This window comes from Manacus vitellinus, unplaced genomic scaffold, assembly GCF_001715985.3.
Source record: "Manacus vitellinus isolate BGI_N305 unplaced genomic scaffold, ASM171598v3 scaffold_0_pilon, whole genome shotgun sequence".
Classification (NCBI taxonomy): domain Eukaryota; kingdom Metazoa; phylum Chordata; class Aves; order Passeriformes; family Pipridae; genus Manacus; species Manacus vitellinus.
Window position 1 is genome coordinate 49406393 of NW_021938789.1, and position 23471 is coordinate 49429863.

The window sequence follows — 23471 nt, forward strand, 5'->3', positions numbered from 1 at the left end:
CAAACCTCAGCCAGATGTTTGCAAGGGCTCAGGATAGGGAGGGAAGGTCCCTCAAGCAAGGCCAGTGCCCACAGGATTCATTGCCCTTATACTACATTTCTGGCAGTTTGCAATGTTTGTGCACTTGTCATGCAATGTGTCACGTATTAGGTAAAAAATCACCCGTATTTGCATGGATCATGCGTGTTCAGCATAAGAAGAGCCACTCTGGTGTTAAATTACACTTGTGGTGTAACAGGCTTGACTTAAGCAGTGTTACAAGCAGCTCCAGTTCTGGGCCCCTCAGTTCAGGAAGGATATTGAGGTGCTGGAGCAGGTCCAGAAGAAGAGCAACGAGGTGAAGGGACTCGAGCACAAGTCCTGTGAGGAGAGGCTGAGAGACCTGGGGTTGTTTAGCTTGGAGAAGAGGAGGCTCAGGGGAGACCTCATCACTCTACAGCTACCTGAAAGGATGTTGTAGCCAGGTGGGCATCAATCTCTTCTCCCAGGCAGCTACCAGGAAGAAAAGAGGGCATGGTTTTAAGCTCTGCCAGAGGAGGTTTAGGTTGGATATTAGGAAGAAATTCTTTTCAGAGAGGGTAATCAGGCATTGGAATGGGCTGCCCAGGGAAGTGCTGGATTCTCCATCCCTGGAGGTTTTTAAGATGAGACTGGATGTGGCACTTAGTGCCATGGTCTAGTAACCACAGTGGTACTGGATCAAGGGTTAGAGTTGATGATCTCAGAGGTCCTTTCCAATCCAGCTGATTCTATGATTCTAGAATAACTAAAAGTGTAGGTAGAGGAAAAAATATTTTCTGTGTTTGCTTTTGTTTCTGTTTTGTTTATTTCATCATCTGGAGATCTTTGCAAAATAGTCAGCATTTCCCTTTACACTCGGTTTCCTCTGTTTCTGACTGAGCAATCAAGGACGGGAAGGTACACACAGAAAAAAAATGAAAATGAAAAGAAAAAGAAGTAGATGATGGAGCAAAGCTCCATTTTAATTTTGTGGAGAACTTTCAAGGCTGTTCATTCATAAATTGATACAATTTTAAATAAAGACACCAAAATAGACCCTCTCTGGTGGTGTCCCTGCACTCTGCTGTGCACACCTCCCTCTGGAGCCTGCTGCTGCCACTGCAGCCTCTTCTTCCTAAGAGCCCAGGTTTCCTTGCACCATGGGTCTTCCTCACCTGGGCTCAGTCAGGCTGGATCAGGCTGGAGTTCAGGTCTCCCTGCTGGCTAAGGGCTGCCCCAGGCGGGCCCATGGCGAGGCTGGACCTTTGCCAGAAGAATGCATAGCTCACCATTTCCTTCATGGGTTAGGTCATCCAGAGACCAGGTATCTGAGGATATCCAGAGATGACAAAATCTGCAGTTCATCCTGATTTCCAAAGCACCTCTCTTGTCCCTTGAGGAGCTGAATAGCAGTCCAGTATCCAGAAGCACATGGGCAAGCATTTGATGAGATCTCCTGACTGTTGCAGTAATACAGGTTCGTTAGAGTTACCTCCACAAAGGGAGACGAGGCAGTGGCTTCCACCTGTCCTGCAAACCCTGTTCCAGTAGGTGTTTTCCTCCAGGGCCCTTCACTAGGTACCCTTCATAGCTCTCTGCCCCCATGGGCCATGGCACACACCTTCTAAGAGGACTGGGCAGAGGCAGCGATGTTTTTATGCCTGGTCAGCCCTGCCTGTTGTCAGGCATCTCATCAGCTTGGTAGCCTGAGGAGGGCACGAAAGCCAACACAGAGCACACCTCCACAGGGAAACTGCCCCATGGGTCACAAGTCTATGCATCAGACACCTGGGCCAGAAAGCTTTTGTGAGTAGCAAAAGTCCATCTTTGTGCCCATTGATGACTCTGTGTTGATGTGAAAGCAATGAACTTTTCTGCATTCTTTCATTTTTGGCCCTTCCCACGTTAGGGAAGAGCTCTTCAGAGCGGCTCAGCTGGGGATTAGGCATGTAAGGCAATGTCCCACTACCTCCCATGGAAGCAGTATTTCTGTGTAGTGTCCTCACTGCAGCAACTTGATCGCGAACCTCACCCCTCACACATTTCACCAGGATACCTCCTTAATTTCTCATGGCTTTCAAGCCATGAGAAGTGCTTAGGATGGATCTGGTTGCCCCAGATCCACCCTGGTTACATCACCAGCTCTGCCAGGCTCTTGTGCTTCTCTACAGGTGATGTTCAAATAAGACGAGTCGCCTAAAAAAAATTCCTGCTGCAGGTTCAATGTACTTTTGCTGCCTATTTGAAGCCTTTTAAACTCACAGCTGAATGTGATGCTCACTCGTTATATTCTCCTGCATGTCTTATAATGGGCACTGCTTGAGAAAATGTAGACACAGCTCAGTGTCCAAATTAATTTCAGAAAATCAGAGAGGAGTGCTCTGCTCTGAAGGTCTTTATATATATATATATAAAAGCAGGGCTTATTTGAGGACAGATTAAAAATAGCCTTGAAAGTTACTCTGGGCCTTAATCTCCCATGTGATGTTGCATCATACATGACGAGAAGGAAATTCCTTCAGGCTCTAAATAAACCTATTATCATTTAATCCCTAATGGGTTATTTTGAAACCCAAAGAGGATACATCTTTTATGCACTTGCACAACACAGAAGATCACTCTCAGTTTCCAAGCCCTACCAGAGGCTTAGAAGACCATAAAAAGGGAAACAAGCAGCCAGAGTAGGCTGATGAACAGCAGGCTAAGCTGCCAAAACAGAAACCTGTGGTGGCTTGGCAGCATCAGCCAGGGTGGGATGGGGACAACAGCTTGGGCTTCTGCCAGTTCCCTCTTTCCACAAAATTATACCTGCAGCAAGCTGATGCCTTTCCCAGAGCATCCCTGTGATGTCCTGTTTGCCCCAGGTGGGTGAGTGGGACAGGGGTTAGGTCTGAGTGGGCCAGGTCCTCTCATTCCCTTTGGCTGGCAGCTGGCATTCTCCAAGGTGCTAGTTCCCCTCTTGTTACAACTGCCATGCCACCTGCTTTCCTGTACCACCCTGGTGCTTGAGGTGAGTGCTTGATGTTTTTCTTTACTGTACTGTAACTTAAAAGGAAGCTTTCTTATTTTTTTAGTACGTAACAATGTCCATTATACTGAGCTGGAAATTAATAAATAATGCCCATGTCTTTCCTAGGAAACATTTACTTTTCTAAAGAAAAAAAAAAAAGTACTAACAGTCAGTTTTTGTCACAAAACAAAAAGGTTTGTGTCATTTACTGACATTTTATCCTGGTCCAAAAGGGTGTGTGTGCGTGTGATACCCAACACAAGGTCAAGACAGAACAGAAAATAAAAACTGCTGTTGACTTCTCATTTTCAATTTTTACATTCATCTAAAGCACATTCTGCATGAAACAGGAAAGACTTACTTGTTCAGCATATACAATACATCTCTTTGAAATACACTGACATCAGCCTTCGAATCCTCTTATGAATGGCTTCCCCAGATCAAGGGGGACAGAAAACACAGATATGCTGCCATGCATAGGCAGATGCATAATGAAGGAAGAACACAACCACGGGGGTGAAAAATGAATCAATTGTCATTTAATTCAACACAGTAAAAGTCTTCTTTACATATGTGCCCTGATACATTTAACAGACCAAAGTGAAGACTGCTGAAAAATCATGATTGTTGTTTGTCTCTCCACAAAGCAAAATAAACAGAAAACATACATCCTGCCTGACACCGTCAATATCCTGCCAGTGCTCTGCACTGTTTTGACAATGAGATTCCAGAAGCCCTGCAAGCCTCATGTCCACAGGGCTCTGTAGACAGAGCTGTTCTGCAAGCCTAAAATTTTATGATTTAATTGCAAAACATCTCCTTGGAAGATATAAAGAAACGTGACAAATATCACAGTTAACACACTAAATAATAAAAAGTCCATTCATGCTTCACAAATACAGCTTTCGGAAAAGTCTAGGAATGATCAAATCCTTGTCCTAAGCATTTCTCTCAGATAAGTCAAAGGCCATATCCAGGTGAGCACAGACTTCTCCTTCAATTCACAGTTTGCAGGAACATGTCTCCTTACTGTTAGTTGCTCCCCAAGAGAATTCTTAACTAACACAGTTGAAAACCTTACCCTAGCTTGTCCCTGCAAGGATGACTGCTCAGCATATCCTGTCTGTATGCTTGGTAATGTACAAATTATTGTACATTGCTGCTGTGAGCTCACTGTGAGCTTGACTGAACAAGACCAGCACAGTGCAGACCCTGTCTGCACAAATATATAAATAGAGTTGCTTATCAGCTTGCTTCTTAGAAGTGTTTCAAACAGGATTCTTCTTTCCTAACTTTACAATCTAACCATGAGGTATCTGGTCCAATATCATTTTTATAATCAATATAAAATCTCAGCAAATAACACACACACACACAAATGTTTATAAAGCACAGTAAAAATAAGGTAGGGTAGAAACCAGTAAATTTGAGTTATAAAGAGAAAAATATAACAAGTGAAACAAAGATATTTTTTTTGCCTATTTTTGTTTTGAAGTGCTTCTGACGAAGAGTTAGACACAGCCAAAACCTTCATTATGCTCTATGGCATAAAGCAACTTTTCCTTGAGTATGCTTTTACTACTGTATCTGGGGAGATAAAAAATGAGGGAGCAGGTACTGGCAGAGGGATAGAGTTCATCTGGATTTTTTGCTTGAGGCTCTACAATATAAAATCTAAAACATTCCAGCTGATAGACAGGGATTTGATCAGATCCTGACAAGAACCCTGAAGGAACAAGAAAAAAAAAAAAGCAAGAAAAAGTAAGCAAATTAAAAAATAAACCAAGATAATGTTAATTGAAAAGCATGAAAATAATTAATGTTAATAAAAATCATGAAGGGAAATCAGTGTAAACATATGGCTATTTTCATAAGCTAATTATTTTGCTTTGTTGAATTACCTGAATACAATAAAGTCTCTTATTGATTAATAAGAATTATAAGCCCTCTTTTACTTTATAATTTAGACTTTGTGGATGAGGAGGGCCAGGCTAGGTCTGACTTTCTACATTTAAAAATAATGAGCTAGCTTTGGTGATCCTTTGAGAGGGTTAAACTGCTTACATCAATATAGTCTGCTCACACAAACTGAGGCCTCTGACCAACAAGACAACCACAAAAGCAAGGGATAAAGTAATTGCAGTGTTCAAGGTGGTCAGGTGCACTCAGGCAAGCCTTCGTGGTTTTCACTAGAAAATGTGGTAGCAGAAAATGTGTTGAAAAGCTGTTTGAGACTATAGTATTTTTTATGTGCAACCATCTAAAATGTGTGTTGTGGGGCAGAAAAAAAGGACTATGAAAAGTTTAAAATTACTGATACATTACCAAGGAACATTTTCTTCTTTTCTTCTGGGAGTTCGTGAAACACATTCCAAAAATCTTTGATGGTTTTATCTGACTTGTTATACTGCCTGTATTCCACATTCTGTCAAAGACATAAAAATAAAACAGGCTGGTTAATCCTCAATATTTCCATTTATATTTAAAGCAACAACATTTTATCTGATAAATTTTATAATCGTGTTCATAGATATTCAAATCCTCTTAACCTCTGGAATCTCCTTTTTCATTTGTTTTTTCAAAGATTCTTATGGCCATCCTTGAGTTATGGCTTGATACTTAGTCTCCTTTATTCTTGTACCTGATGTAGATTAGAAACAGAACTATGACACAAGTCAAAAAAAGAGAAAGTCCCTTGAGCTTCTGTCCATCTGTTCATGACCTATACAATCAATGAAAGAACAGGTCAGAAGTAGTTTATGCTTCACAGATACAGCAGAAGGACACTATACTAGTATACAATACCTTTTCCAAGAGATGCCAGTCAACTGTTGGGTGTCCCTGGAGAACAACCTGGAGGTCTACAGGGAGAAACATCTTCCAATTTCTAGCTGGGCAGCCTCTTAAAAATCCTTGCATAAAGTCCTGAAATGGCTTTTGCACTGATTCATTGAACACATAATTCACGTACAAGTCAACATATTCTTTCCTGGAAAAAATATCAAATGAGCAATGCAATAGGTACTTTTGCAAAAGGAGAATTATAGAGAATTTTATACCTTATTCCTTTATTCTGCACAACCTGCTGAACTGTAAAGATTCAGTCTTTACTGAGATCAGTCGCCACTGGCAATTATTTACTCACTGAATAAACTGCAAGGATGTTCACAAATAAAAGAGGGTGCTGGCCAACATGGATTCATTTTGGTAATACTCCTTTATTTCATGTGAACACTCTAATAATTTCCCTGAAATCAAAATAACTATTTGCACAGCTGCTAATCAGTAGTTTCACTCTTCTTTCTACTTGTGATGGGGATTTGTGTAGTGACATTGTACTTGCACAATCAACTCAATGTAAATGCTATACTTCAAGCTTCCTAAACAGTCCTTTCTTGAATCCCTAAGGGTCCTCAGATCATCTGCATAACTCAGGACACAGAACTTCTCTCTGTCCTCTGTGCCGAGGTTAATATTGACACAAAGCCTTATTGACAGATTGCTCCTTCTCCTTTATATACAAGATATATTCCATAGACATAACAATGCAGAAAACATTTTGCTCTAAAAAAACCCCTTATGGAGGTGTACCTATAGCTGGATTTGTCAGACAAATCATCTGTATTTCACTGAAAATACCGTTCAAGGGTATTTTACACATTTGTTAGGAATTTTTCTGATAACTCCATGTACCTGTATATGCAGATGCCAGGATGTCCAAGGATCCCCTTCTCATCTGCTGCTTGCACAAACTGCCAAAGTCTGACACATGTGCAGCAAATACAGCAGGAACCAAAAGTGTACAAAGACCAAGACCAATGGTCGGTATAATACTGAAGTTGGTATTTTGTAAGGGGATTGGTATAGACATGTTACCTCATACACTTGTAACAAGACAACAAGGTAAGAAATGTAAAAATAAAACTGACCTGTTATCCTTAGTGACAGGAATGTTGGCACCATTTTTTTTAAGTTCAACAACATCCATAGAATCTCCTTCTTCCATTATCTACACAAATAAATTAAAACATTAGCTGCTGTTTCTCCATATGACAGATATATATGTGCTACATCTATCATTCTTCCTGCAGGGCCTGACATAGCACTTTTACTAGTTTGAGTTTACAGACAAATTGTGTCATTTGCACTGGGACAGTCTTGCCCAAGTACATACATGGGATGTCTGAATGGCACAGTGGTCTTACCGTGAAGTCTATGTCCATGCTCTCAAGGTTATGATCACATTCTTCATTCAAAATTCCCCAAAGAATCCTGTCAAAAAACAAAGGGGAAGAAAGAGAGAAGAAACATGACCACTCGATGCATTTTCAAATTCTGCTGAAAACCATCCTTTGATAAGCAGTATTTAAGTGCATATACATATAGAACACATACACAACACCTACACTCACAGAGAACTATCATATGTGGCCCTGAACTTATGTCATGCTGCTGCCATCAGCGAGGGCAAATGCCTCTAGTAAAAAAAGGATTCCAGGCAAGTCCACCCCCATGCCTTGTGGGGATAACTTTACACAAAGTTCAGTGAGAAGTGGGCTTGGACCATAGCCTTGCTTCCAGACATCATCTATAAAATATGGACCAGCGGGCTGATCTGGGAGAATTGTTTTGGGGTGAAGCACCTCTCCAAGTATTGCAGGCAATCTGATGTTTCAGTTCACTTAAGACTCTTTAGCACCTCAACACAGTCACTGGCTCATGGGATATAGTTTTCATCTTCTTGGCTATTCATAGCACTTGTGTGGAAAGCTGAGCTTCATGGGCCTAAAAGATTTATGTTGGTGACAGCAGCGCCTCTCCCTGCTATGTCTAGCTGAAATCTCCTTTCCCAGTGCATGGAGATCCTGTTCTCAGAATTGGCACAACTGCAGTGTATGGCAATACTGTGCCTGTGTAAATTAACACAATGGAAATGGATAATTAGTAAATCAGAGAAAAAAACCAGCAATAGTAATTGGGTGCTTAGTTCTTCCAAGTCCAAACTACAGCTCATCGGCCTCAGGGATCTCCCTGCACATGGAGACCCAGCCGAAGCTTGGGCCATGCCTGGCTCGTACCGGCCCACAGTTGGGAGCAGCTCCTCGAGGTCCTCCAGGGTGGGGGCCAGGTCCAGCAGCTTTTTGTAGAGAGCCCTGGGGAAGGGGAAGGGCACCATGCACTGGTTAAACAGGGCCATTCCACATAGTGTCCCGATCTGGAAGAAGGTGTCCTTATCCTCACAGCCCGAGGCCTGGTTAGGAACAAGCACACCAGAAAACTGTGACCGCCTTTTCCCATGGGCGCCCTCCCCACCCGCTGCTGCGGGGCTGCCTCACCTTGCTGGGGAACCACACGAGTCCGGAGGGGTAGTGGCGGAAGGCACTGGTGCCTGGCTGGCAGAGGGTCCTGGCAGCAATGCTGAAGAGCTCCTGGGACAGCCCACCCTGGTCCACGCCCTTCTCGCCCACAAACACCACCTGCAAGGCCCAAGACACCCACAGACATAGACACCCGTGTTGCCCACAAAATAAGACTGGTTACCCAACAAGCCAATAATTACACACCCGAGAGAGACACTGATTATTTATTTCAGAGCCATGCAAACCTGGGTGCTGAGTGATATTCCACAAATCAAGCACACCCCAGCTGACTTTTCAGGTCATTATTTATACACAGAAACTCAGAGTTAGTGACTGTCCAAGTACAGCCCTTCTATTATGACTGGTTGGTAATTCCCATACAAGTTACATAACCTCAGCTAACTTCTATGTGTGCTCAGGGGAAGGGTCTTCACCTGGGCAGGGGGCTTTTTGACCTGGAGGTGTGATTTTTAGTATTATAACGAACATAGTTCAACTATAGGATACATGGACCTTGAGTATTTTGCCAAGTTATCCATGTATACATAGACATACATCAACATCTTGATTTACCGCATCCTTAAAGCTTGCGAGTTCCCGGATGTCCTTGACTAGGGAATGCTGGCTGCTGCCTGCTCCACTGATCAGGTCTCCTTTCTTGCTGTTTAGGTTTGAATGTACGGAAAGACCTTACATCAAGGAACAGCCCGCCTTAAGACAACCCTGGCACACTCCCCGTTCCGCGGCACCCACAGCTCCCGGCACAGCGCGGGGCGGGGCCGGAAGCGGCGGCCATGCTGCGGGGCGGCGGGCGCGCTGCGGCGGGGCTGCTGCGGAGGGCGCGGCGGCAGCCGGGAACAGCACCGGGATCGGGATCCGGGATCCGGGATCCAGGAGCAGGGCTCGGGCTCAGCGCGGCCGCAGCCGCCGGAGCCGTCGCTGCTGCGCTTCCTGGTGTGCCCGCTGTCCAAGAAGCCGCTGAGGTGAGGGCGGGCCGGGGGAGCTGCGCTCGCTGCCCGCCCTGGGCCCGCTGCAGCCCCGCGTGGAGCGGGAGGGGCTCTCTAAGGGCGAACCCAGGTTTTTCACCCCTCCTTCTTTTTTGTTGGTGGCTTTGTTTTATCTCCCCCTTCCCCCCATCCGCCTTGCCCGTCCAGGTACGAAGAAGCTACCAACGAGCTCATCAACGAGGAGCTGGGCATCGCGTACCCCATCATCGACGGCATCCCCAACATGGTTCCGGAGGCTGCCAGGATGACGCACAAGAAGCCTCCGGCCGAGGACTCGGAGCAGCCCTGAGGACCCGCCAGGCACAGCGGTAGCTGGGACTGATGGCCGGGGCAGGGATGCTGCCCTCCCTGCCTACTCTGACTGTGCTCGTTCCCCTCCTGTCCTTGGCAGGCTTGTTTTACTCAGCCAGCGTGGACGAAGCCTTCCCACAGGGCTGCACCAGCACGAACAGCCTGTGTTTCTACAGTCTCCTCCTTCCTGTTACAATACCGGTTTATGTGTTCTTTCACCTTTGGACCTGGATGGGGATTAAGCTTTTTAGGCACAACTAGTGAGATGCGTTTGCTAACCCCTGGGCTTCTCTAAATCAACGCAGCTGGTTTAATCTCATCGGGTATTGCAGTTCGTTGGAGAGTTCCCTTTGGCACTATGGACTGTCATCATTTTCCTAGTAGTATCTGAAACTGTACGAAGCAGCAGCCCATTGTTAGCTACTGCTAAGGCAGATTTAGAGTAGGAGTCATAAGAAGCACTAATTCCATCTGTTGTATCCCTCCAAGAGTGTTGTTGTGCATTTGTAGTGGCACTGATGAAAACCACCTAGGTGGAAGTTGTTTTCATGAGGGAGAGCTGTACCCTGACTGAGAAAACTGATCTTAAATAATACACTAAAATAAAATATGCAGTCTTTGAGGACTTTGGTTTTGTTTTAACCTGATGTATGTACTGAAATATATTTGACTCACTGTCAGAAGAACATAAACTAAAATAAATTAGGCTGGTGTTTCGTAACAAAATTTGGGACTTGACATAAATGAAGAAATTTCTTGGATGATACCCATGTCTGTATGTGCAGTGGCTGCTGCTTTTTTCTTTCTTTTTTTTTTTTAAGAAAAAGGTGGGTAAATGACAGCTCTGCAGAACAGATGTAGCTGTGCATTTGGGGGTTTTGTTAGGGTGGCCTCCAACATATTCCAGTGTCTGCTTAGGAGATGTGTGTCCCAGTATTATGTGTTAAATATATCTGAGTACACAAGTTTGATAGCCAGGTTGGGTCATTTTCATTAAAGAGGCATCTCCTGACAGGTTAGTGGAAAAATAACTCCCAACTGAGCCCAGAATTTGTTAGCCCAGTCAACAGCTACAAAAATGCTTTTTAAGTACATAGAATATCCTTTCCCTTCACACCATCTCCTGCTCAGTAGAGAGGAACAGGAGATACTTCTGCTAAATACTTCAGCCTTCCCTATTTTCATTTACAGCAACACTAGAGAATGGGGTGACAGACCACTATGAGGGTGTCACATGCCAAGTTCTCAGTACTGTCTGAAAAAATTCCTAGCTGGACACAGCTATGAAGGGGACAGGTCAATGCTATGATAATCTGTTATAAAGGTTTCTTTTTTATGTTTTGCTATTGAGTGGTTTATATCTGCAACACAAACACATTAATGTCCTCTACCTGCTGAAAAATGCAGAAACGCAGAAGCAAGTTGTAGATACTGCAGACCATAGTTTCTCTGGGCGGGTGACTAACAGTGCAGTCAGAATTATCAGGCTGCTGCAAATAATGCTGCCATGTGCAGTGTGAAAGACAATGCTTGCAGCAGGTGCATTTGAAGGCTGACTTCACTAAGGGCAGCTGTTTGTCAGAGCTTGTACAGTCAGTGGAGACTTGAGATCTAGAGGACAGTACAGAGCTCAAGCCTCACTACCTCTGTAAATAAATGCCTCTCAGCTGGTGAAGTGAGGAAGCAGGAAGGAAATGTAGCTCTAGGGGGCACTGAGAATCTTCTCCTAAGTGTATGGGAAGGAAAAGCTTTGACAGTTCTTGTTGGCAAGAAGGCTCACTTGGAAAGCACCAGAACTGGGTAATAGGGCACCGGGGTCGATAGCTCCTGTGACACAGGCTGTGGTGCCAGACTTTGTGTTAGTGACTGATAGGACACATGGTCCCTGAGCTGAGCTCCACTCTGGGCAGGTGCCCTCTTCCCACGTCACCCAGTGTTTTGCAACGCAGGGCTAGCATTGCGATTCCTGCAGGAAATACAACTGCCAGAACCTCTGGGTTTGTGTGGAAGCCACAGATTAAAGGCACCTGGAGACAGCAGCACTATAATCAGATTGCCACCTCTCTCGCCAGCACTATCCTTCCTTTCCCTTCAGACAGCATCTCATGAGAGAAATGGCTTTTTGTGGCTTTTTGTGTTGCTTGCTGGCCGCTAAGGCTGGTTCCCCAGCCACTGGGGTTTTCATGTGCAGCAAACTAGCATGGAGTCTAAAAGTCAGTCTAACAGTAATAGTACTGGACTTTGACAAGTCTAGTTTCCTGAGCAATCCTATTACATTACCCCAAAGCAACCTCACAGGAAATAGCACTGCCACTTGCGTTTAACTTACGCCAACAAAGCTTGATGTAACAATGTAAGATACTGCCATCCAGATTCACTCTACACCACTTATGGAACATGTTGTATAATAATCTGAAGAATAGTTCATTTGTTGTATGCTCAGAGAATACTGAAACCCTTCTACCAATACTTCAGTCACACTGAAAATCAAGGAACACTGCAGTGAGATATTTAGAGCTAACAAATAATACAATTTGGTATCTTACCTTTAAGATCTTCCTGAATTCCTGGGTTGAGGCATATTCTAAATTGTTCCATATGTCTTGCAGAAAGCACTCTCTTCTGACGTGAAATTCCCATTGGTTTCTCCCGTATGTAAGGGTTATCTGAGGATTGAAGTAACAGTTGTTGGCAGTGTGTTTATCTCGTCTAATTTGTAACAAAATTGGCCACACCTACGTCAGTAAGGATCCTGGACAGAATGCTGCCTTCTGTGCACAGAACCTGGCATTCTGTTATAAGAACGGCGATCTTGGCTTGCATGTCAAAGATGCATGGGTACTTGCTCAGGTTCCATAGGGCTATCTGAAATGGCAAGTAAAAAGGAAAAGACATGTTGATTTTCCCCTGAGAAACCAGTTCCAGGGTACGTGTGGAGACTGAACTGCTGACCTGTACCCTGGCAAACTCCCATATCTCCGAGACGTGCCCTGGTTGTGTGCACGAGCACTACACTGGGAGAAGTACACTTCCTAAAAACAGCTTCTACACACTTCTGTGAGAAACACTGATAGAGAGGCATCTAACCAGTTTGTGCAGACAGACACCAAGAATAAAACAGAGAGAAAGTGATTTTAACAGCTGAATTCAGCTAAACCAAAACACATAGTAAAAATGTCCTGGATACCCAGGTTATGGTACATTGTTTTTAAAAACTGCTGACTTTATTATCTGTACTACCAAAAGTAGATAGTGGTATAAATATAATTTAATTCAAAGTGTTACACCTCCAGTGTGATAAGGCAGCAACTTCAGGTCATTTCCTATTTGGCTTTTGATTCTATGCTGTTTCCCAAACCTTCTCCTCCACTCTGGTTAATTGGTACAAAATTGGTACATTAGCAAACAAAAGCTTATGAAGGAATGAGGCAGTTGCCCTACGAATTCCAGGCAAGTTGCCAGAAAGCTACAGGTTTTTTGCCTAAGGAAGGCCCTACTATCCACGTTTGCATTTCATCCTGCTTCCTGTGACACTGACTGCATTTGGTAGCTAATTTTCACTCCATGTTGTCAAGAAATAAACCATTTGACAGATTATTTTTATTATCATGGCTTGGTTTTAAGATGTAAGTAAACTGAAATATGGTTTCTAAACAAAAGCTTAAAGACACCAGACAATATTTCTATTAATAAAACATAATAAAATCTAGAGTAACAAGAAGTATAGCAACCATCCCTCATGGTGCTTTTTCACAGTGATTACTAGTTCCAAGCCAACAGAGTTTCTTAGGACACTGGAGGACAGCTCCAACTCTCAGAACCAGGGGTCATCTCAGGAAAGGCACTATTGTAGCTGCTAAAATACTGGATGGTAAAGGGCTTGCTAGAGAAAATGCATTGTCTTTGAGATGTAATGGGTTAGAGTCTAGAGTTGCCTTTCATATCTATATCTATATAATTATATCTAGAGAGAAATATAGCGACTATTTAAATAAAAGAGAAAAGAAAAGAGTGTTTTGCACTGCTGGTAAAATTTTATACTTACTGGTCTATTAAAGAACTGACAGAAGTCGATAATCTCTTTCACAGCAGGTACATAGAAGTTGCTTTCTTCTACTCTGAAGCCAGTTCTGGAGTTCACCTGCATTGATACACACAACATGTCAGCAGCAGATCCAGTGAGCTGTACATCTGTGTGGCAGGACAGGACTGACAGGACTTTATGCAGAAAGAGCTCTGAGACCCTGAACAGAAGTGAAAGGATAGAATTGCTATTAGTAGCACAGCGCCCCACAGTGAGAAGTCTCGAAAAGCCATGTATAAACTAGCAGGAAAGCAATTTTCATTTACAAAGATTCCTTAACAGGACTCGATCAGGAAAGGTATGTTTCCCTCTGAGTATCTTTCATGCTGCAGAACACTCTGTAGTTCCCTATTCATTTTCATACTTGTTGACTAGCAAAGATATTTGCGGACGGGCAGTGAACATGTAAAGCTCCAAATGATGTAATCACAGAGGAGTAGGCCTGCTGCATTTTTGAGTTTGTTTATCTGGATAAATACAGATTCAACAGTCTAAACTTCGAGGACCAAATCTGCAGTCTCAGCCAAAAGGATATTCAGTTCTGAACAAAATTTAACAACTCTTCTCTGATTCATACTGTGTGCTTGAGCTCTTGACTTCCCTAAACTTTGAACATCTCCGCAGGAGAAAGGATGGTTGCCAAGAATGCAGTTACCACTCCCTTTGTTCCCCGTGTTTGTTTTCAGCTAAAGAGGCTCTAATACTGTTGTTCCAGAGAATTTCTCAGGTAACAGGCTCTTAAAGCATCATGCAGCATTATTGTGACAGCCACAATATGTCAAGCAGGTAGGTTGTCTTTTAAATTCGGTTATTGGGGTGACGGATCTCACCAGCAGAAAGGCAAACGGGCATGCTATGTAGGGGACACCCCATCCATAGCTCTGTAGGCATCAATGCATGCACTCTTCACACCACTGAAGCCTCCCCCTGCCAGGGCTGTAACACACTTTGCTTTAGCTCTTCATTTCTACAGAGGGTAAGTTAGGCACAACTCAAGCAGGATTCCTTGAAAGCTATGCTGGTGTAGAGCCAAAGAGATTCCTGAAGCAGTGTCAAATGACAAGGCCCCATGTTCCCTTGTAAGAAGGGAACCCAGAGAATTCAACAAGTGAAAAGGATTAAAATACGCAAAGCCATATTGATACATCCTGTCAGGTGAGGATCCAAGTACTTTCTCACCTGGTAAAGCATCTGCAGTATTTGCAGAGGCACTATTTCATCTGGGTACAGGTTGAAGGGGTCTCTTGGCCCACAGTTGTGTAATTCTATGTTAAATTGAGACAGGTTATCCTGGGAAACCCTCTGATACAGACTGACCAGCTCCTTGAAAGAGGATGTTTCCAGATTTGACCACAGGCACTCTGTAAAGAGAACAGCTAGTGAGGTGACATGTAACATGTAAATCACTGCAATTTGTGGATGAAGCTGCATTTTATCTTTTTATCAAATAAACTTGACAAAAAATTTGCTTAATTTTGGACTACCAAAATTAGTAAACTTCAGAATTTTTTCATTCTTGTGTCTTGCTGCATAGTCCCCATGTTTCTGCATCTATCAGCAGCAATTATTTCAAGTTCTGCAACATGCTACATCAGCGATGCTAACTCTTGTTCTGCAGCAGAAAATGACCAAGCATTTAAATCATTCAGTTCTATTATCATAAAACCCTACCAAGAGTTTGCAGGTCCTCTGGCTGGAGCTTCATGATGGCTTGTGCTAGAAGCCTCAGTGAATGGTAACAGCTTTTATCCTTCCCCTGCAGAATGAAAGGCAAGATCAAGTAGACTCTGAAATTTTCAGGTGAGATGGGAGACGAAGACAGTGATGGCAGTAAATTATCAACCTCCTTTTGCACCTTCAGAGGCAAAAAAAAAAAAAAAGAGAGACAAGGGTTAAAATGCAATTTTGTTTTGCCAAAGTAATTGGGTTGGCATGAAATTCTTAAGTTTTATGCACAAATCCAGAGCTCCTCAGTATCTGTGTAGTGAGAATCCTTATATCAAATCCTTACCTCCTGGAAGAGCTTTGGCATCTCGCTGATCTTCTTATAAAAATGTTTCACTTCGGACATGTCTACACCTGAGAATTCTTTGGAGGTTTTGAAATGTTTGTCTCTATCACAAAGGAAAAAAAGAGAACACCAAATTATGTAAGAAGCTGTTTTTTGTTAGCGACTGAATGGTGAAGCATTTTAACATGAGAAAATACTTGGAAAGTTCAGCCCTAGCTCCAATGGGTATAATTTCATGTGTTCTAAGAAGATAGACAACACAGGTCACTGTTTTGCGACCTGATTAATATCCTGTCTTTCCTGTCTCATGTGGCTGTGAACTATTAATGGTAGACTTCCTGTATTTCACCTTGAAATCACTTCCACTTCAGTGCTGGGAGGAGGTATTATGGATCCTTTGAAAGATTTAATATTGCCTAAAGGGATTATTCTGTCAAATATCACAACAGGATAATCTTCTAGAATGTGAGCTTCTCTAGCAAATTCAATTGGACTGGGGGGTGTAAAAAAATTTTAGCTTGGCTTTGAAAAATAACAGACTCGCTTCTTGCAAATTCAGATAAGACTAATCTTTTCTACACATGTGGTCTAAAATAACACTTTCTGGTCAGTTTACATGCAGCCAATATGTTCTGTTATGTCTAACTCAGGGCACGCTACCTTTTCTGCAGGAAGCTTCCGTTGATGCAAGCCTCAGATGAGAAGATCAGTCTGATATTCCTGATAGTAAAAGACAAACCAAAGTCAATCCTTTCAACTTCAGGTTTTTAATTCCGAGAGAACAGAAAACATGTGTACAAGTGTCTCTGCACCTGACTGTACAAATGTCTTATTACCACTTTGTTGCTCTCCTAGGCCTTGTAAGGGAACCTGCTCAAGTGCCTCATGCCAGCTAATTGCATGCAGGTGGATGTTATCATGGAGATATCTTCTCCTGACAGGTCTGAACATTATCTGTTATATATAAAGGCATTGGAGGGAGGAGGATCCCCTCCATTGACAGGATCTTTGTAGAATGTGGAGGGAAAATCCATCAGGCTATCAATTTACCGCCGCACAAAAGCTGGGTTCCCAGCATCTGAAGGATGTTAGATTTACTCACTACCTGTATTCTTGGTTATCTTCTTATTGAAGCAGCTCTTTTATCAAGCAATTTGCTGTCAAGCCCTTCCTATTGAGATCTGGAAAGAACCCTCCCTTTCTCACCCTCTCAACAACCACTTTCCATATGATCCAAACTGTTCTAAAAGTGGTGAGGGAAACATTTAGTTCAAGATTAGCCAGGATTTTGAAATGCTCAAAGTCAGCAGCTGGAGTCAGACTTTCCCAAAGAAAATAACCTCCCATGTAAGACTTGAAAAAAGACTAACACAATCATAATTCTCAAACATAGGTGTAAGGCATCCCACAGTAGTATATACTAACTGCTTTTGAAAATGGATAATTAAAGAAAGTATCACTGATTTTTAAATGCTGACACAGACAAAACAATCCAGTTTGGGTACTCTGGATTGTGATTTTTGCACAAGGCCTTGGTCTACAGGCAGAATCTTTCACTGATTTAATTTGTTGGCTCTTCATCAACTTGACCACTCTGTGCAAGAAGAGGAGAGGCTTCTGAAGCCAGGCAGTACATCTCCTCTGTCCCTGCAAAAAGGTTATTGAAAAGATGTTGCTTGTCAACATCTCTTTTTCCTGTGCAAAAACTAGGTGAGAATTGCTGGTACAAGATTGTGTCTTGGCTAAATTCTTGAACAACAGTTCCTATAATAGTCTCCAAAAAATAATGACTTTTAGAAAAAATCATGTATCAGGGAAAAAACCCCAACCAAACCCAAAAACAGGTTTCTGACTTACTTTTTTATCCTCTTGAACTGGACTTTTGAACTGGAATTAGAAATCCAGTCATCCACTTTTTTATTCTCCAGAGTGGCAATTCCATTCAAATAGGAATTCTGTGTGAAATTCATGAAAACATCAACAAGATAAAAGGTCTAGAAGATGGAATTCTTATTTTTTAAGCCAATCTTTGCAAGAAGAGTTCAGCCTAAGCATGAACAAATTAATGGTCATCGAGCATCATCCAGATGCATTAGCCACAGAACATACATAATTGCCATACAAAGTAGTTTCGAGGTAAGTATAGAAAAAACTGCAATAGACATATATGAAATTGGAGTGCTAAAAGCACAATGGAAAATCCAAATGTTTCCAGCAGTATTGTGAACAGTGGGAAGCTGTGATCAAATGTGCACATACCTGGTTCTCCTTGCAGAGGACAAAACTTCGGTTTACTCCTGCCGTAATTTTAATCCCCTTTTGTGACGTGTTATTTTCTGTGAAAGAATAAAAATATTTTCATATGAACATTTGAAGAGAGTCATTATCTTCAGAGAGTTCAGTGCTCAAAAGTGGAACATTAAAAAAACCCCTCAGATAGTAGTTATCTGTCTAAAAGTTGATCCTATGTGGCCATTACCTATGATGATAAATCAAGCAGCGAATGGAATAATTTGTCATAGAATTTGTTGGGAAGGCCAAGTAAGCATGAGACATAATATTTGCCTCTCAGTTTAAACATGAAATCAAGAAAGCAAACACCTCCCTGGAAGAAACAAATATAGATCGATTACATCTGCAATGGTTATTACTTTGGCAGGAGTTTCCAGTATTCACTGGTGAACTGACGGGAAGTGGTATCAACTGATTAGGCTTCCTCTCATCTTCTGGCTGTCCTTCATCATCAGAACCAAAGAAATAGAATTTGTCCAAAGAAGGGACATAGACCAGAGTGTGCTGTCTGTTCAGGAAAAAAAAAACAAACCAACAAACAATTCTCATAATAAGCAAAAATGACCAGGCAAGACAGAATAAAATTTACAGATACATTTTCAGAGTGGAGACCTAAGGCTTGTATTTAGAAGTCCTGACAGTCCAGATAAAGAATCCCTTTAACAAAAGTGTTGGAATTCTCCATTGCATTCAGCAGTAAAGAAATATACAGACTCAGATTTCCTGTATTAGCCTCTAATGTTTGTGATTTACGTTGGTTCCCACAGACAAAAATAATGTTACACCTTGCTAGCTTTACACCCTTCCATTTTTAAAAGCACAACTGCTGTGCTGCTGAGCCTGATACCAAGCCCAGGTAAATTGACAGGAGACTTTTTCTGGCCCAGTTACAGAAAGGCAGAATGAAACTGCATAATTATCACAGCTCCTCAATTCTTACTAAGGAGCCACCAGTTTGTCAGTGAGGATGGGAATTCAGTGGCTTTCCCAATGCAGATGGGAATTCAGTGGCTTTCCCAATGCAGATGTTTGACAGTCTTTTGGCATTTGGAACCCAGTATACCCTTTGTTTATTAGAAGAGCAAAAGACTAAGGGCTTCTGGTGGTTTTGCAGCCCTCTCCCTCTGCTCATCATAGGCTGAAGGTTCTGCTCTCTCTGGGGCTCTGGCAGGAGACTGGCTTACATTGACGAGTGGACAATATTCTGACAGTGCTGACCTACTGGGGTACAGGGATTTGAACATCTTGGTGACTCTTCCTCTACTATTCTTCAGTGATTTCCCTAAGATATTGCCCTTAGAAGACATGTTATTGGCACTTTCCCACCTGCCACAGGCAACCTGCGAAACCCTTGCTCCCCACAGCTCGGCCACCACACGAGGCATGAGTTCATTCCGGGTGGAGTTGTGACCAAGCTGGCCAGCCCCTCCTGCTCCAAAGGTGCACACCAATCCCTCCTTGAAATGAAGAAACAAACAACAGGATCACTGCATTATTAACGACATTCAAATGGTCGCCACTGAGAGTGAGAGCCAGCAAGACACAGTATGTTATATGGGACTTGATTCAAACATGGGTAGGGTTCACTTTGCAGCAAGCCTAATCATGCACTGTCATGTTCAAATCATTCAACTTCTGAGAAAAGCAATTTAACTCCTGAGGATAACTCCCCATCACTTAAGAATTTGATAAATAAACCCTAGTGTATAAATAAACCCTAGTGAATTAGCTATTGTTGTCATTTTCTCCAGTCCCCAATATGCTATAAAAAACACTTTTTAAAAGTACTGAGAGTTGAACTGTATACCTTTGCTCCAGGATTCCAGTTCATCGTATCCCTGCAAAAGTTTGTAAGCAGGTGATGGTAATCTGAGAAAAGTTTTCCCAATAGCTTAGTCAACATCCCTTGGGGATCACCTCAGACTCAGATGGAAGCAGGCATTACCACTCCAAGCTCTGACTTTTAGCTGTGTATCTTTTCTCACAGAGTGAGGTCTCAGATGCTGACTTTCCATTTAAGACTCACCTTGGAGAGAACTGCAGTGTGATCTGCCCCACATGAGATAAATATAGTCTTCCAGTGCTCTAAAGCTCCAACATATGATGGGCAGTCCCTGTCTGGAAAGAAGATAGCACTGCTGAAGTGTAAGAGTACTGTGGGGTCTCATTGATAGAAAAACTTAGAAAACAGAGGGCTTAAGCACTTTTCAGTCCCTCTCTTACAGCAATTTATGTAATTACAACTTGGGTTTGGGTTGTTTTTCTACCCTCCACTATAACATACTCTTTCTCATAATGTTTTGTCTTTTTCATAGTATTTTATTTTTATTTACATTCAGTTTGAAACAAAATTCAATGTTTTGTTTCCTTGCCAAACAGTACTTTGCTTCAAAATATCTGATTCTCAAGGGTGTGGACTCATTCAGATTAGATTCTGCTGACTTCAGGTTCTATCTGGCTAGGGCAACTCTGTAGTCTTCTTGGTTTGAAGACAATGGGTGATTTTAATTCTTCTCTCACCTTGTGTTTATGAAGAATTAAAGAAGACAAAAAAATATAAAATAATTTCTTTTATGCAAGACTTCCCAGAGAGAGGATGGGAGTGGAAATAGATCTCTAAATCCCCAGAGGTTTTAAAAGCCCACACTATCCAGTTAGCCACATAAAATGATTGCAAGTTCTCTATGGAAATACAACCCTTAAATCCCTTGTTCCTGCATGCCTTCCCTGGTCAGGAAACAGAGAACTTATCCAGAAATATTTTCTTCAAAAGACTTTACTGTTTGCTGCTACACCAAAGGGGCTTCACAATACTGAGGAGCGACTTGGTGAGCTCACTCACCAGGAAAACATCTTCCTAGTGCTGTCCTTCCTTACCTTCTGTGTCTCCGAGTCCCAGCTGTCCAAAATCATTCTTTCCCCAGGAGTACACAGCTCCAGAGAGCGACACGGTGGTGCTGTGAGCTCCTCCAGCAGCAATTTGAGCAAGCGGGATGCCCTTTAGTCTTTCCACCAGCTGTGCTTGGGGAATAAACGTGGCTTGGCTCCCCAGTCCTAGCTGTCCATGGGTGTTCCGGCCCCAGGTGAAGAGTTCACCTCCTTCACACACAGAACAAAAAAACCAGCTCAGTCTCAATGCTTCCTTGGAGTATTTGCACTTTGGAAGTAGTAGCAAAACTCTGTGCTCTTTTCAGGGAACTAGCTCCAAAGCAAGACCATTATGTATAGATAGCCAAATTTCCATTTGCTTCTGACCTCTTTGGAGCAGTCCCACATTGTCCATGTGACTCAGCACAGTAAGGATAAAGGCCAGGTGTTTCCACCTCTAAAGTCATACTTGCAAGAAGTTCCCAACCAGAAAGGTGTTGCAGCTTAAGAACGGGCAGACCCGGTGACTGCAGAGTAGGGCAGCCACGTCTGCTCTCCACAACACACCTTTGTGGAGGGGTGTTGCTCAGGAACTGGAGAGAGACAGAGAGAGATGCAGGTCCCTTGGTGCTAGGAGGAAAGGGCAGCACTGATAGCCAGTGCACTTTGTGTCCCCTACCCACCATTCATTACTCTATAATGGTGTCACCAACTACTGGAAGTAGTACAAACACTGCCTTCTCAGAGCAAGCCTGCCATAATGTGACTCCCGTTTGGAGGAAAAGAGTTCTTGAAAGAGGATACCTCTGGATAGTGCCATGGCATGCTGGCCTCCACACGCTACTTGAACAATATTTAGGCTTCCTAGTTCTTTCACCAGCCTATAAAAATAAGGAAAAAGAAAAGGTCAAAATAGATAGATGCTGTGCCGTAAGACAAAGTAAAGAACAAAGATCCTCTGCTCACCAAGCCCTATCACTTTTAGCAGGAAATACGTGGAAGAATATAGGTCACCTCTAAGTTGATTCACCTTGCTCTTATGCTGGCCTGCTGCAGCAGGGCTAACTGATTTGACTGTGGTTTACTCCTTGGGAAGCTGGAAAAGAATCAGGCTCAGGCCTGGGCAAGCTAACAGAAAATCACACAGCAAACTGCTGGGCCATTTGTACATGATGGTTACCCTCATAGCTTAATCAGAAGGTGGTAAGGTTCAGATATGTTTGTGTCTTTCACACGCAGTTTTCCCAAGCCATGTGTGGTTTGCAAGTTATCTGCGTTATTCTGGTATGTACTACTGATCCTCACTAAGTTTGAGAGAAACCTGTCTCATGTGCATCCCATGCAGCTCAGACCTTGGTATCAACCTCAAAATCTGTGCACTTCTCGCTGTTTTAAAAAAGAAGATAAAGATTTGGTAATTAGGAATGTGTGTGTTCCAGTTCCCTCTCTACAACAGAAACATGACTCATTCTCTTGGATGTTACCTTTAGGAAAAGCAGGCTGCATTTTTCAGACCACTGCCATCCATACCTCCACCCCATGACAGCTGCTTACCTTGTTTTTTTAGAGCAGTTTGCTGGAGCTTTAGCCCAGTGTTCAGAAACCTTCCCGTCATGGGAGAGAATGAGCCTATGTGTTGCATCGTGGTTTGAGCACCGCACCTCATTCCTCTGCAACTGTGTGTGCTCTGCAGAACACAGACAGACAGACATGGCGGTCATGCTAAGGCAGCAGGCATCTTAACCACCTCGGCCCCCTCCCCAAGACCTCTGTGTGTTACTGTTTTCAGCAACAGCTTCTGCTTCTCAGGAAAAAGTCAAACAAGTGTGTATGACTTATTTTCTCAGGCTCCTTAAGGTTTCAGTGTCCTACCTACCCACTGCTTGGTTTCATGCTGGATGACTCTCCTGGCTACCACTAAAAGACCTTTCCCCATCTCTCAGGCTGCTGTGCCACCAGCTCCCAAGACAACCAGTGAAATCAGTCAGCACAAGCGGAGTCTGTTATTTTTGCACATCTATTGAAAGTGTCTGGGGGGAAACAAAACACTTCCTGAGGCATCTGACCACCCCAGATTTGTCACCTCCTTGGGGATGGGATGCCTCAAGTCAAACGTTTTACATGACATTGGAGAAGCAACGACAAAAAATTCACACATTGCCTATTTAGAGCAGAAGGAAGTCCCTCCTTGTCTACAGCTGAGGGGCTGCGGATGCTTTCCTGACCCCGAGGCACCTGTTCTACTCCGTTACTTGCATGTAGCCCTGCAGCAGCATAAGTGTCTGAGACTCAGGATGTCCAAGCGTGAAAGGTGGTCACTGGCAAAGCCTGTCCTGATTTCCCTAACACCTCTGGAGACTCAATGCTCACCCTCCTCACACTTCCAACATGGAACTAGAGAGGAAAATTCCTGTCTATTCCCGGGCATGGTGTTCCTCCTTCCAGCCCCCCCGCTCTGAGTGCTGCGCACTGGGAAATGTTTAAGCCCCTTACGCAGAGGCTCCTTCTTCCCAAGGGGCCGCACAGCAGATTATTCCAACTTCAGCGC

The 23471-nt window shown here is 43.1% G+C and overlaps 2 protein-coding genes across 2 annotated transcripts; one reads left to right on the top strand and one right to left on the bottom strand.

Annotated features, from left to right (window-relative positions):
- Nucleotides 1–3566: 3566 nt before the first annotated feature.
- Nucleotides 3567–22635, bottom strand: LOC103758207 (probable E3 ubiquitin-protein ligase HERC4). Its single transcript, XM_029959555.1, has 22 exons — nucleotides 22478–22635; nucleotides 21728–21804; nucleotides 20933–21154; nucleotides 20082–20173; nucleotides 19382–19512; nucleotides 18415–18563; nucleotides 18023–18099; nucleotides 17621–17718; nucleotides 16424–16483; nucleotides 15764–15866; nucleotides 15424–15607; nucleotides 14932–15113; nucleotides 13714–13809; nucleotides 12408–12533; nucleotides 12215–12334; nucleotides 8347–8487; nucleotides 8089–8261; nucleotides 7216–7282; nucleotides 6940–7019; nucleotides 5816–5999; nucleotides 5336–5435; nucleotides 3567–4736 (listed from the first exon to the last, which is right to left on the bottom strand). The coding sequence occupies exons 1-22, from the start codon at nucleotides 22633–22635 to the stop codon at nucleotides 4522–4524; spliced, it is 2835 nt and encodes a 944-aa protein (XP_029815415.1). The 3' UTR covers nucleotides 3567–4521.
- Nucleotides 9587–10310, top strand: PIGY (phosphatidylinositol glycan anchor biosynthesis class Y). The gene has a single exon (XM_018073030.2). It carries the CDS (start codon nucleotides 9699–9701, stop codon nucleotides 9927–9929), a length of 231 nt encoding a protein of 76 aa, XP_017928519.1. The 5' UTR covers nucleotides 9587–9698; the 3' UTR covers nucleotides 9930–10310.
- Nucleotides 22636–23471: the final 836 nt, after the last annotated feature.